The sequence below is a fragment of the Balearica regulorum genome, chromosome 20 (genome assembly GCF_011004875.1).
Source record: "Balearica regulorum gibbericeps isolate bBalReg1 chromosome 20, bBalReg1.pri, whole genome shotgun sequence".
In the NCBI taxonomy this organism is placed as follows: domain Eukaryota; kingdom Metazoa; phylum Chordata; class Aves; order Gruiformes; family Gruidae; genus Balearica; species Balearica regulorum.
This window is the reverse complement of record NC_046203.1, coordinates 2804023-2818998: the sequence shown is the minus strand read 5'-3', so window position 1 is coordinate 2818998 and position 14976 is coordinate 2804023. Positions and strand designations below refer to the sequence as shown.

Here is a 14976-nt window from a genome sequence, read left to right as displayed (position 1 = left end):
TACAAGGTTATACTTTTCTCTCAATGCAAGCCAATTCTGAAGAATACGGTGCTTCCCTTTTAATCACTCTCCTCGTATCGGGAAGCAATCCGTGCTGCTGAATTCCTAACTTCATTCACACGCTTTAACTTATTACAAGCAATTTAAGTCAAAATCCTTCCACACATATGCATGAATGCAGCAGATCCAAAGAAAGAGACACAGATAACTACGTGAAAACACTTAAAGCTTGGGAAAATAAAACAAAACCAAAACACAGCAAAAAATAATTCAGATGAGCTGGCGATTTCTGATACGTTACCTACATCCACAGACTTGCCATCATGTCCACAGACAGCAAGTTCTCTCAGAGAGATTCAGAACATCCTATGTCTGGCAAGCCAGTGTACAATACTAATGTCATGCAAAGAAAAAACCCAAACATGGCCTTTTCCAAAAATGGTCAACAAGAGGAGCAAGCAGGCCTTTCAAATCAACAGCAAAACTCTCATTGATCTACAGTGAAATCAGTATCAAACTCTTCTGCAAACCACCCCCAAGCCCTTGTGTAATTTGGAGCGTAGATGAAGAGTAGCTAAAGCCAGTCAACTAAAGACAAAATCTTGGCATTGCTTCTTGCAATTTTTTGCAAGAAAAGTTTTAGCGTTGATAGTAACTAAGCACCCACATGCTAGCTAGACTAGAAAGCTGTATCTAAGTTAGAGCAGCAAAGCGATCAGGCAAGCAAAAGAGCAATACACTACAGAACCTAGCAAAAATACCTTTCCTTGTCGAAAAAAGATTCCTTTTACACTTTGGTGCATTAGTATCACTTAACACTTAAACTATCTTGACTGATGTGCTGGTCTAACATGCAGATATACAGAGAATGTATTTAATCATCAGGGAAAGTTGGATTTTACCAATGGTATCATACACTTTCCAGGACAACCTAGGAAAGCTCTACAGAAACACACACATACTCCTACGGGTCAATTTAGGATGGCACAGGCTGAGAAAAAAATCTGTTCCAAGGAACGAAGATCACTTATGATCAGAGGAATAACAACCAGTTTCATTCATTTATTTTGCACAAATATAAACACGCTATGTTAAGCTTCCCTGGCAAAGGCAAGTTAACTCTAAAAGCCATCTCTATATGCTAATGCTATTTTTCCTGTCCTTTTACCAGGTGTAAATTATTTTTTTCCCCAGCCTGGAGCACTCCACAAATATGTAATGGAATGTGAATCATACTGTACCACACGAGCATATTCCACTGGTTCCAGCATGCAGTGCGATATGGCATGCATCAGATCAGGCTTACACAAAAAGAAATAGTGAGATATATGATAGTGATTACTCAAACAAGAAACAAATCAAATGCATTAGCAACATCCATTATGCACTGGAAATGTGGTCATTAAGTCTGATAAAGTAAGTATGCACACTAAGGTGAACTGGTTAGCTTAAAAGGTTTTTATCCACTTAGTTGAAGTAAGCATATTAAAAATAAACTTCAGAAATTTCTTTTTAAACATTAATTTCTACCATATTTAAAGTAGATAGAAATATTTCCTTTCCAATAGGCTTAAATGGAATTTAAATCAACTACAGTCAATACTAATAACTAAAGTTTATAAGAATTCCTTGTTTATTTTAGCTTTGGTAAAAACCCACAAATTTATAAAAAAGGTATTTTATGGACTTAAATTAGTTCCTTGTTTTTTGCTCAACTATTATTCTATTACCCATTCAGTCTTTTATACTGAAAATTCTGAATTTTCTTACAGTCTAAGCTAGGCTTTGTGGTTTGTTTCATCGCCTCCCACGCATACAATTAATTACATTTGTATGCACTAAAGTGCAGAAATGGGTGCTACTGAAATAGAGATAACTCTGTATTAAAAACGAAATCACAAAAGAAAAAAATACAGAAATGACATGGTGTGAGAACTACTACAGATACTGCAAAATCTGTCAGTAAACCAGTATAATCTAAGTGGTACTGGACTAGAAGTGAGATAACCTCTATTTACTCCTTCCTTTACCACCGACTTTACCACTCAACCGTATCCTGCAAGTCAATCCCACTCCTGTAGTTTCCTCTACTCTCGCCCAGTTGTCTCTAAACAAAACATAAACCTACTCCACTTCCTCAAAAGGCTACCAAGTGTACGCCTCCAATACAGATGTGATCTTTAAGCACACTGGAACGTAAGTGATAAGCACTAGTCAGTACTTTGTTATGGCTTTGCGCAGGTCCTTAAATGAGGCTGGAAGACAGGGCTCTGTTACAGATTTTATTAGCCTGCAAGTCCCCACTCAAATTTCCTTTATTGCAGATATTTAAAGTTTTTACTGTGGTCCACACGTTTGGTTCAAACAAATAAAAGATGATGAGGTAGCGGAATGGGACTGAGCTCTCTGCAGAAAGGCAGAGAGATTGTGCGGACAGGCGACTGCCTGATCACGCCTGCCTTTTCCAGGTGCACTGTTCTTTGGAATTTGCAACCAAGACAACAGCTCTCATCTTTCCAGACAGAAAATGAAAAACACCAAAACCAGCAAGAGCAGGAGAAAGGCTATCACGGCTAAGGAAAGCAAAGGAATAAAGAAAAATCTCTTCAAGCTGAAATAAAAGCAGGCAATTGAGCCCAAAGCAAGCAGGCTTGTATATGGGAAGTACAATTTTATTATTGTTTTATAGATAGTGGGATTGATATTCCATTTTCACACTTCACCGTAAAGAAAATAAGTATTTTGTTCTGATATGTAAAATGTTAATTCTGTCTTTCCTCCCAGCTCCAGTCTCATTAATTTACAATACAATTCCAGCAACTGTCACAATGGGTCCAAACCGGTTTGTCAAATCTTCTAACCCCATCTCAATGAATAACGGTGTGCTGGTTTTGACAGGTTTACAAACCCGTGCAAGAGCAGGTGCAAGAGCAGTGCAAGAGCATTACTTAATGAACGACTACAAACATCTGGGTATCTTAACTATGGATTCAAAGATTAAGCAACCATTAAACCGACCAGCATTTATATCACCTTAGTGCTGTGATCAATTGCCTACTTACAACAAAAATAGTAAATGCAACCATTTCAACTGCTGTTAATTTTCTAGTTTTTTGCTGCTACTCCATATCCCTCACTCCTGTGCTGTGGAAACATTTTTTTAAATGCTGTGAAGTGATTATGCTATATGCTGTACAGTATGCAAAAATCATGTTATGAAAACTAAGCCTGATGACCCAAAAGCTTACACAGTTTTGTTTTTTTTTTCAAAGACCATCTAAGAAGCATTGTAATGGAAACAAACACTCTGAAGAAATTTAAAAAGCCATGATTTGTGGATGACAACTGGTGTAAAAGTAGTTCACTTACAGGTACTAATTTCCAATACCATTTGGAAGGAGACTGCTCAGGAAGCAAGGAAAGGAGCGTAGGAACAGGAGAGGAACATCAGCAATGCAAGTTAAAAGCAGTAATACTTAAATGCACTTCAGCAATAAACACTTTCATATTTTAGAGGGGTTGCAGCCTAGAAATTTAGATTTTAAAATATCGAAATGAGACCCACAAGTCAATAGAGTCAAATAGTTAAAGGGATCCTTCAGACCATGCATCAACTTGTAAACTAAACAGTTCTTTAGCCCCTTATCATTGAAGGATACTATCTTACATAAAAAGCACATAAAAATCCCCTTGCCACTAAGATGAAAGTTAAAGAATTGTGCCTTGTTCATACATCACACTTTTATCCCCTTTGCACAGCAATGCCAATTTGAGTAAAGAACATAGGAGTTTTTCTTAAGGCTTCATTAAATCATAAATTGGGGGCTCAGATAGCCAATATACATTATGTCTGAGAAAGATCTATTTTACACTCTCCAGAAATGAAAGTGTACTATGGTTTGCAATGTTAGTGCATTGTGATAGAATTTCAAGGGAAAAAGGTGGAAAAATCTACAAACACACATGTATAACATTTGAATGCCAAGAGTATGCTTACTGGATAGAACTTGAATAAGCCTCTGACTATACATCAGACAATTAACCCATGCAAAACGAATATGCTCCAAGAGCTTTCAAAATATATAATATATATTTTGTGCTGTGAAAGCTGAGTCATATTTACCCATGTAAAGTTATTTTAAGTTGACACAAGTTATTTTAGTCCAACTGAAACAAGTCAGAAGATACCAGTGGGCTCGAAAGGTAAGGAAGGGCACTGATGATAGACACAAAACAATTTGCATGCACAAAATCTCAGGAGTTTCGAGGACTGGATGCCTCACATTTCTCTGACAAAGAAAATACCAAAATGTTTATATTTAAATCCATTAATCATCAAGACACGAAATCAAAACTGAAGACAAATTTGGTTTACCTTTTGGTGCCCTGGGCTTTCCATTAGTTGCTGTTTTAATTTAATCTCTTTCTCTGTTATCTCTCTCATTTTAAGGTTCACCTAAAAGGGCATAGCATAGCAAAGATATTAAAATACATCTGAATATGTTTCCCTCTTCCTCCCCTTACTTAATGGACAATCCATTCTACGAACATAAAAAATTCATAGAATAATGTGTTACAACAGTTTTCAAGAACAACTATCTAATTAGCAGTAACTATAACTCCCAACAAGGGAATCCTGGGTTTGCAAAGGAGACATTCTCTTTGGAATGCAACTCTGTTGTAACTCAAAGGGTTTCAGCAACTTAACCTCTACCCTTTGAAAAGGTTCAGTATTTCCGTTAAGTGTATTCAAGCCAGAGAGAATGAAGTCTATCCTATTATTTTACATGAAAAAATGCTTCACCCCAAAAAACCCCAAATCTCACAGCAACTTTTCTAAAAAGAAAGAACCCAGTTTCTACAGTTTTCCTAATTTCATTCTTAATTATCTTATTTTAAAATTTGCCTTAAAAAATTTACCAGCTTTATTACAGCATCCCTAAGAAAAAGAACTTGCATTTCCCCAATAGTCTGATTCTCTTTCCCAATGCATACCGAAACCTTGGGAAGCCAAGCAAGAAGATGAAATTAGAATATGTTGCAGTAATAATGGAATCCAATACTACTAATAATGACCTGTATTAGAGGATAGTATACCCAACTACCATTGGACTTAAGGTAACAAGTAACAAAGCAGTAATTAAAGCAAATTTTCTTCATCTGAAGTGGAAAAGATGATCGAAGTGCACAGGTAAGAAAGATACTTATCAGAACCCTTTTACAACTCTGAAAAGTGACAATAAGAAGCAGGCACCCTTTTTTCAAAGTAAATTTTACCTTGTTAATCCAGAAAACCATTGCATCCTCCAAATCATAGGGTAGTTCTTTTGAGGCACTGAATGTAGAGAAACGCTTGACACTAGCAACCACCTTTTCAATGCTGATCATTTCTACAGTATAGGCCATCATAAGAGCATCAATCATTGCCATATGAGAACTCTAAAAGAGGAAAACAATTAAGTATTGAAAAATAAAACCCTTCAAGGAAAAAAAGTTATATATTCCAACTGTGTTTAAAATTCCTGAGGTTAGTGACCTAGAAATTAAGAGCTCTTCATTCCATTAACTATTTTAAATAGTGTTAAATAAAAAGAAGATCATTAGGTGGATTTAATTAAGCTAACCATTTTGATTGGTGCACAGCCCAGATCAGATTCAGACACAGGTGTATCATCACTCTCCATGACGTAAATCCCTTTTCGAGACAGAGCCTGGATCACGGACTGGTGTCCCTGCAGAGCAGCCACCTGATCCCCCTTTAGAATGAGGCTACAGACACGGCAGTACAGCTCGCTGGACAGCAGCAGCTTGATGACGGGTGGTTTAATATGTTCTTGCTCATATTGATCTATGTAAAATGGGTCCTTCAGCTCCTCTGGGACATTATCTGAAACAAGAAAGAAAAGTTTCAATATGTGACACCAGTAAGGGGCATCAGTTATAAACAAAAGTAAACATTTTTACTTGAATTCAAAGACAGTATATAAAAGAACAAAAAAAAAAAGCACAAAAATACTGACTGTAATTAAGTCTGCAGTTTCATATTGCAAATGGTTTTCAATAGATCTTTGTGTTTAAGTTTTAATTCAAGCATACATAATTGGCTCCTGCCATACACATACTTAGTAAAAATCCTATACATTAGCAGTTAGCTTTCTCAAGCTACTGGAGTCCCTTTCAAGAAAGCACTTCAATACGGACAAACGTCCCACTGTCCTCTACGCATCTCTAGCTGTTTCACTGAGTAAGACCCAGCTTAATCAGAATGATAGAGTATCAGCTCTACTGATTAGTGCATATTATTAGTATTTTAATTGGAATTACAAATTATTTACTTAGATCACAGGCTAAAATGCTCTGTGTATCAGATGAGCAAAGTATACATATCTTCAAAGCCAAATTTACAGCTACTTCAAGCAATATCCCAAAACATCTGTGCACAGCAATTAAATAACCGCAACACTCGGTCACTAAGAGGGGCTGGCCAAACATTCTCAAACTGAAAAAGAAAACTAAGTCACCTATTTCTTGGTTCTAAACTGCCAAAGTTCATAGAAAGACCGAAATATTTGACTAAAACCTTGAGCATTTTACAAACGGTTTGCAACAACTGAGTCTCCAGTGAGCTGATTGTCTATTTTTTTGACGACAGAAGTGTTGAAGCAAACTACTGCAGCTTTTTAGCGTTTAAATAAAAATCAGGGCCTATGAAGCAAAACCACTCCACCTGGATTAAACATGAATTTTAAACCAAGCCTAAAATTAACTACTTTTGGAATGGCACAATTTCCACAAGTTGTCTTCTGATTTTATTGAACTGAACACAGATCCCGAGTGTGTTAATTTTAACTTGCACGTAAATTACTAACACAGAAGACTTCATCCTCGCACACCATTTCTTCCCCACCAGTTCCCAACCCTCACAAAGACTTCCACTTTTGCTAGGAATCAACACAGCTTTGTAGCTGCCAGGAAAGAAAGGCACTAACGACAACTAATATTCTGATGACTCTAAACACGTCCAAGGCATTTCAAACCCATACATCGCTAGCTGAAGTACTGCCAGCGTCAAAGGTTGTAACGCTACAGCACAAGGCAAATGTCAAGTGATTACAACAGTTGGAAGTGGGAGGAAATGCTGTTGTGAGCAATAGTTTCTTGGCCTTACTGAAAAGACATAAAACAAGTTAAAAATTGATATATCCCAAAATAAATACTTCTACTTATGTTCAGTAATCAGACTAGAAGCTATTGATCTTTATAATAGCCTAGCAGTAATAATGAGTCTTCAACTCCAGGAAAATACTTTTTTTAGCCTCAAGTGTGTTGTCTTACTAGAAGCCTGACATTTCGTAATTTTCAAACATAAAATTCTATCTTATGCTATCCAGTCACTCTGAAGATCTTCCCCCGAAGTCACTTGAACAGTTTGTTTTAAATATGTACATCTACAGTTAAAAGAATTAATTTGCCAGCATATTCACTCTTCAGTCAGCTCATTTCTAGAATAACTAAATTTCTCCATTCAATAAACCTCCTACCCATAGCATATCTTTGAACTGCAAAGTAAGCCGCACAGTATTTGTATACTGCAGAGCACTTAATGTTCATCAAGAGAAACGGCGACCAAATGTTATCAATTACATGAGCCAGAAGTACATCTCACTTAAATAAAAATATGTAGTAAACCAGTGTTGCCTTAACAGCTCTAACAGCTACTCAGTCATACAGTACTGTCCCTATTTTTCAAAATGGAAAGCTTTTTGAAGGTTTTTTTAAAATTAAGATCACTGTTTTTCCTTTATGTGACATTGAATGCTGATATATGGACTATATAATGAAGATGGTTGGAAGAGACACAATAAAACCCCACTGGCACTACATAACTAGCATTTGTTAATGCGGGTGTCCATTTTTAGTGAAATGGATAATAAATTCAAATATTTTTAATCTTCTTAACATTAGACAACCTGACCTAAAATCAAAGGCTGTTGAAAGCTAATTCCATTTAATGGTCATTGCCACTTCCAGAAAGCGAACTAGAGCTCCCATTTCTAAAGGCTGGGGAAAGATCCAAAAGTCAAAATGTAAAGCAGCTCATGTAATTCAACATTTTAGCTTCATTACAAGCAGCTACACCTTTAACAACCAAAGATAAATTGCTTTTTACTACAATTACGTGTGAAAGAAACAATAGAATACTAGCTCATAAAATATGCGTGAAATACATTTGTGCTAAGAGCATTAGCACCACTCCAAGTTTTGAAGGCTTTTTGAAACAAAAAAATGCAAATTCAAAATGTCTGAAATCTGAAGGGTTTTAGTACGAACATCTGCCCTTCAGCAGCTCCACAGACCCCCGCGGAGCAGGGTAACCGAGGTGACAGTCTGAAACTGCGCTGAGAGTAACGGCTGGACAAAGAAACCCTGAACTTCCCGCAGCACATCAGCTGCCCGGCCACCTACACAGACCTGCATTGGCAAACAGCCGGCTCGCTCCTGATTTTCTTCAGGTCCCTTTTCCACAAGGTAGGCTGCAATTATTTTATAGACTGTAACTACAGAAAGCAAAAAGCATTCTCTCCGACACTAACATACCCACAAGGCATATAATCTATTGCATTGGGGTCTTTACACAAATTATTAAAACAGAAGCAACTATTGGAATGTGATGCTCAGCTTCCTGTGTGCCGGGGCAGTAAGGCCTCCCACATTAATTTTTGTTTAAACTAGCAACATTTTAATGATTTTTAAAAGCCTTTTCTAGCAATAAATAGATCTAGTTCTTAGTGATGAGATTCCACGTCGCAGAAATCAATACACTTAAAAAAAATACACCTGGTATTTTGGCTACTGTTCTTTAGTCTGAACGTCTAGTCGAGAGATCTGAAATCTTCTTGTATACTGAAGAACCCCCCAACTTCATGTTTCTGATCTCCATATAATTGCTTAAGGAGTGAAGGGATTTAGATTGACCAGGATTAAAGATACAGGGAGGTGGGGGGCGACTTCTAGTACCAGGATTAATAATTTGAACACTATCATAAGAAGTTATTCGTAAACATTAATCCTCCCACAATTGCAACTTAGTTCACTTGCCCAGTTTTATTTTCTGCATTAGTGTACACAGCGCTTCTGCCAGCTAAATTTGCCTATCTGTGACAGAAAGGAGCAGTTTTATAACTCATTTGATGTCCTGACTAAAGGCCCACAGAAATTTTAAGATATAAAAACCACATCAAAGTTCAAGGGTGATAATATTAACTTTACTATTTAATTCAAATTTATTTTATACTGGACATAATCGTACTATTCACATGGCAGGCACAAATAAGTAAGAAATAAGTGGCAGGAAAAACTGTGATGCAAAAAAGGATGCTATAGAAGTATGGTATTTGGAAGTTTCTCAACTCAGTTACTTAGTTGGAGATGCCCTGTACATAAGGCAATTCTCTCAAATGGGGTGACATAGCCTTCCTAGACAGACACAGACACAAAAAGTACTCTAATTGTGAAGTATCTTCAATATTTGAAATCCCCATCTGAAAACGCTACATAAGAGTCCTATCTTTCACATCTCTGCTAATTGTTCTTATCTGTAGTATAATGCCACATAAACCACTTGCAGCACCCAGGTCTGCTCATTCTTCAAAATCTCTTTAAAAATGTCAAAATTGCCACATTGTCAAAAACCTCAGAAATACATTGTCAGTTTTAGAACAATTACACACAGTTAACCTAACACTAATCTAAATAACACACTATGGATACACAAGTAGCCACTGGTATTATGGATAGCTTTTCTCCCCAGTTTTTATGGATCAGGCAAACTCCAAACATGTAATGTACTTTTTGCTTGCCTCACTACAGAATGTGTTGATGCTTTTTTTGAAGAGAATGTCCCGGTCTTTCCAAGTCCCAGTTTCTATAAGCATCTTTTTCAACACCTTACTTTCATGACCTATAACTGAACTTAGATGTTAGAAAAATTCAGCTCATTAAAACTCGTATTTTTACAAATTTATGCTTTGCAATATGGAAAAAAATCAATATGAAAAATTAACTTCTGAGCAATTCTAAGCTATAGCTATGAAAATTTCTGCTCAAGCAGTTTGACAAACCCTACCAAAGCAAACCAAAAACAATTAAATCATGTCCTTTTTTTTTTTTGCTTATAAAAAGATCTCTGATATCACCTTAATTCCAAAAGGAAGGCACTTTTATGTTACTATTGCATGTTATCTAAAAGCCTGCAAACACCTTCTGCTTTTCCTAATGTGCTTTCCGAGTTCTTACCCCAAGAAAATTTTAGCATCAACTTCAATGCAAGCTTTACAGTTGCCAGTTTTAGACAAACTGAGGTGTTTGAAAGACAAAGCTTAAAAACTATCAGTGTTTTTGTAGTAACTTAAAAACAACGGCACGTAACCTGATCATCAGATCTGTGAAGGCATGCATCCTTAATTCAGTTCATCCTAAGTTTTCTATCAAGAACTGTCGAAGAATTTACCACACCACACTCAGAGTATCAGAGTTCACTGGATCTCTTTCACACATGGATTTTTATGTGAATTTTATACCATGATACTTAGTTGCATGCAGTCAGCTTATTATAAGGCAAAAGTGACCATTTTTGTTGTTTCCCACACTTATAAAAACAAAGTAATAACATTTTTTCCAAGTTTCAGCAGCACAAACTGTGTTCCTGCCCCACTAAGCCTCCTGGAGAGATACCTCTACCAGCTATTTTTATAAGAGATGAAGGACTCAAAAATAAACCGTCATAACTTCTCATGCAGCAAGTCTTTTGGCCCGCTCCATGATATGCATGAGCTCTAATCTCTCAAAAAACCTGACCGTTCCAAGCATAAATCATTGTGTCCAACAGAATTTACAGGATGACAGAAATAACTTCACTTGTAACAACCATCAGAGAGACAATTATTGCCAGACTCCCCTCTCCTCACTTTAGGGTAGGGACCATTTCTTCACCATCTCACAAAAACCTGTTCAAAGACTATTACCTGATTATGATTCAATAAAGAAAAATACAGCAATCTGAACAAATTTGACTTATCCCTTGAACTGAAGAAGTGGATACACCCCAGATCTTATTTTACCTCCAGAAGCACGAAGAACTGGTTTCACATGGAAAGAGAGCCAAAGCACCACGGTAAACAGAACGAAGCTTATTCAAATTCTGAGCAGGATTTCATTAGTATCAGTATCTGTTCACAGAATTATTTAGTACTGTATAGATGTCCCTAAGCTGCAGATCAGGAGCAGAAGCTACACTTTCTCAGCAACTAAGACCACCTGCATTATAATAAAAACATTCTTTGTTGGTTCTTACTACAGAATTGTATTATAAACTCCGTAAGAGATCTGTAATATCACATGTGAAAATTTACATACAACGGGCAGGAAAAAACCCAAAACCAAACAAGCCAAAGACTTTTTATACTGCTGGTGAGACTGGCTGCACTCTCATCATCATATCTTTTGATCAAGCATAAAACCACAAACCAGGATGAAGCAGAAGAGACAAAATAATAATTATGGAATCTTTCACCCCTGTAAACTTCACACAAGTAATATTTGCAAAACACATCAGCTTTTTGGGAAATATTTTCATTATGGAACTGAGAAGAAAGCTAACAAAGAACAGAAGCGTGGAAACCAGAGGTTTAGGCAATTTAGCCCAGGAAACACGCTCACACTGCGCCTACCAACCGGTAACTGTGGGTAACTGTTACGATACCGTAAAACTTTATTTAACAGGTAAGTATTAAGTACTTCAAAGACAAAAAAAAGCCACAACTTGCATTTCCCCTACAATGCATTAGAATAGCGCTTGGCTTTCCTGCCTGTGTCTTGCCAAAAGTCTCAGGCTAATGTTAGGATTAAGTCTGGAAACTATGTAAAGCTCCTAGCCCTAATAAATAAAATCCACCAAGTACCTTTTGAAAAATCTAAAGTTTACAAGCTGTTTTAAAGAAGCAACAACATTTATTATGGAAAGGGCCGCAAACAAGCCATTTGCTCACAGCAAGCTGCAATGCTGAAACACTTTCATATACTCCTTCCATATCTAAATTTTAATAGTATAACCATGGTGATGGAAAACATAATTTCTACACATAAATTAATGCTGTAATAACTAAATCTGGTCAGAAATAAAATTTTTGTTTGTTTTCCCAAGTTGTACCAAATGAAAATGTGTTCCTTCTGACTGCTGCTGCGCAGAACCCGAGGCTTTACAATCTCTCAAGTGTATAGAAGGTTTCCTGATATTTGTGCACAGACTTTTAGAATGATCCATGACAGCAGTCCCAGATGTATCTGGGGAGAGGGAGGGAGTGACACTGAATGGGGAAATCCCTTCCTCCACAACACCTTCCTCTCTGTCCTCTGGAATTTGGACAAGCAGTTGTAAGACCTCCCTCTGGAGTCCATCTGTGACATCCAGGCAGCCATCACAGACAGACTTCACAGCTACAGGCTTCCAGAAACAAACCATTCAGCTCAATTCCTATGCGAGAAGAGGGGTTGTCTCACTAGCAGTCTTTGTGTTGAAGAGAGAAGATAGCTGTGCTCTTGTTTGGCTACCAAAATTCTCTCTTTTCATGGCCAGAAGGAAAAAAAGGAGGAATGCATCATCAAATGAAACAAAGCCCAAACTGGGACTTCAACTCCAAATTATGTGTCATGCATGCTCTCAGTAATTTGTCCTTGAGGAAAAAAAGAAAGGATGAAGAATTTTCCTACTTAGATGCCAGCTTAGATGTGGAGAATTCAAATATCCTGTAACAATAAGTAGAATATGTGGTTTCAGGTAAAACCTGCAGTGATGAATGACTTTTAGTAACAGTCTACACTAGAATCAAATTCCTGTTCTTGACCATTCCCACACTTAAGCATGACCTTAGCCTTACTCAGATGAAAATGAAATCCAAGATACACACTAGCATTTGAAAGCTTAACGCACAAAATTATGTCAATTCATGTATGTCAATTCCAAATCTAACATTCCAGAAAAATACTCTTTACTCAGCCACCTGAAGGCAGTTATGGAAACCCTATCAGATAAGAATTACTTCAGAACATAAAAGCATTTTAGTATTATAAACAGAGAAGCATTTTTTCTACCAAATTGACCAGAACAAAGTCTAAAATAATAAAAAAACCCCCAAAACTTTCATCTGTATAGTAGCAATTTTAAAAAAGTCACAATTGCTTGGTAGCTGCGCAAGACCCGCTGAACAACATCCAATATCTTAAAACAAAAACATAACCCTGAGAAATGACAAATAACATATTAAGTTCAAATATTATTCAAAACAATAATCACATAGGCAAACCCTTTTCAGCTGATCTCTCTATGAACTGAAGAGGCTAATAAATTTCTAAGTATTTTGCAATGCTACTCCAGAAGTAATGGTTACTACGTGACAACGCCTTGCAGGAGCCATTTCAAAAAAATCAAATTCGATTTCCATGGGCCACGGTCCTGCAATGGTACACACACACACAAACCTTACTCACTGGAGCTAACCAACAACGCAACGCCAAAAGCCCCAGCAAAAATATTTTTTCCTACTGTTCATGGCATTTAACTTCTATTAAAATGTACTCCGAACGAGCCTAAATAGAAGCAGGAAATCTGGCAAAGGCTGCTACAGACTTCTCTATGCTAGAGATCACATCACCGTCACTGTGAAAGGTGGGTTTCTTTGCCGAAATTTTTAGTCAAAGGAAAGCCAAATACTTATTCAATGTAAGTCCGTGTTGTTGAGTGCATAAACAGACTTGCTGTTAACCAGTTAACTGGTCCAAGACGTAGAGATACAACCCTGAGTTCTAGAGCCCCAGAAGACACTACCAAGAAACACAAGGCCATAAAGCTTTCCCTGCAGCATAGGATCCATGCCAGTCAATTCTAATTTAGGATTAGCTTTCTTTCGAAACACAGTCATAATATAAATAGTGCGTCTCCATGTCTGGAATATCCATTTTATCTCTGATCACTAAAAAGTCTTCAGGAAACATTACAAACTGTTCCAGCAACTGAAAAATATTTACACGAGGAAATGCCTGTTCAGTTCTTTTAAGTTATCAATGTTTTACTAACACCCTCCCAAAACTCCCATATTTTTTAAATGTCATCTGATAAATGGGGTTTTTTTGTCCCTCGTTGCTTGTAATGAAGTATCTTCACTAATATTAAACATTATAAACCCATGATTTTCTGTTTTTCCTATAATCACTAAGATGAGGAGAATGCTGACAGAACTGGAGATATTAAAAAAGAAAAATAATTTAGGAAAATATTCCAACAAGGATCAATATTTAACTGCAGGAATGGACTGCTTTTCTTCAGCCTTGTCACAAAGTAAGCTAGTGCTAATCCATTAAGCATATTATGAGTTTGGCGAATTAGACTTAGATTAACAGGGCTACCTCATTTTCCAAAACAAGATTCTGTACATGTTTTTATTATAGGTTTTGTTCTGGATAAACAAAACACACATGTATTCCATCATATATCTTCATAATGAAGCTACTTAAACTCAAGATGTAATTCAGAATAGACAGATAGATCTAGTTCAAAACAAAAAAGCAAATTTCAATAAATGTCAGGAAAATACTGTACAAATAATACTCCAAGAACCTTTATTTTTGTGTGTTTGACTGAAGAGGTTTATGACAACAAGAGAAAGAACAACTCCTCTATCACCTACAACCTGCTGTTTAATGTCACAGAACACAAACTGTACCCGCTCATTCAGTACTTCTTTTATGTAAAAGAACGTTGCTGATCACAAATGGACTGCTTTTTTTAGTTCCTTTGAAGCCAAAACAACAATCTGACCCAAAAAAAAGTCCTAACTGAACATACAAAAGGTATCGAGGTCCTAGCATGCGTTGGCCAAGATGACTAGCCAAGGAAGCACAGTAAAGCCTTCGCAGCCTGGA

The 14976-nt window shown here is 36.8% G+C and overlaps 1 protein-coding gene across 5 annotated transcripts in view; it reads right to left on the bottom strand.

Moving 5' to 3' along the window:
- The window catches only part of CAMSAP1 (calmodulin regulated spectrin associated protein 1), a 36635-nt gene that overhangs the window by 11797 nt on the left and 9862 nt on the right, over positions 1 to 14976 (bottom strand). For 4 of the 5 annotated variants that reach the window (XM_075772919.1, XM_075772918.1, XM_075772916.1 and 1 more), the window contains exons 3-6: positions 5625 to 5887; positions 5278 to 5439; positions 4376 to 4456; positions 3370 to 3402 (exon numbers count right to left, since the gene is read on the bottom strand). In XM_075772919.1, coding sequence (XP_075629034.1) covers positions 3370 to 3402; positions 4376 to 4456; positions 5278 to 5439; positions 5625 to 5887 — 539 coding nt within the window. The remainder of the gene's footprint in view (positions 1 to 3369; positions 3403 to 4375; positions 4457 to 5277; positions 5440 to 5624; positions 5888 to 14976) is intronic. The other variant, XM_075772917.1, reaches the window with a different exon arrangement.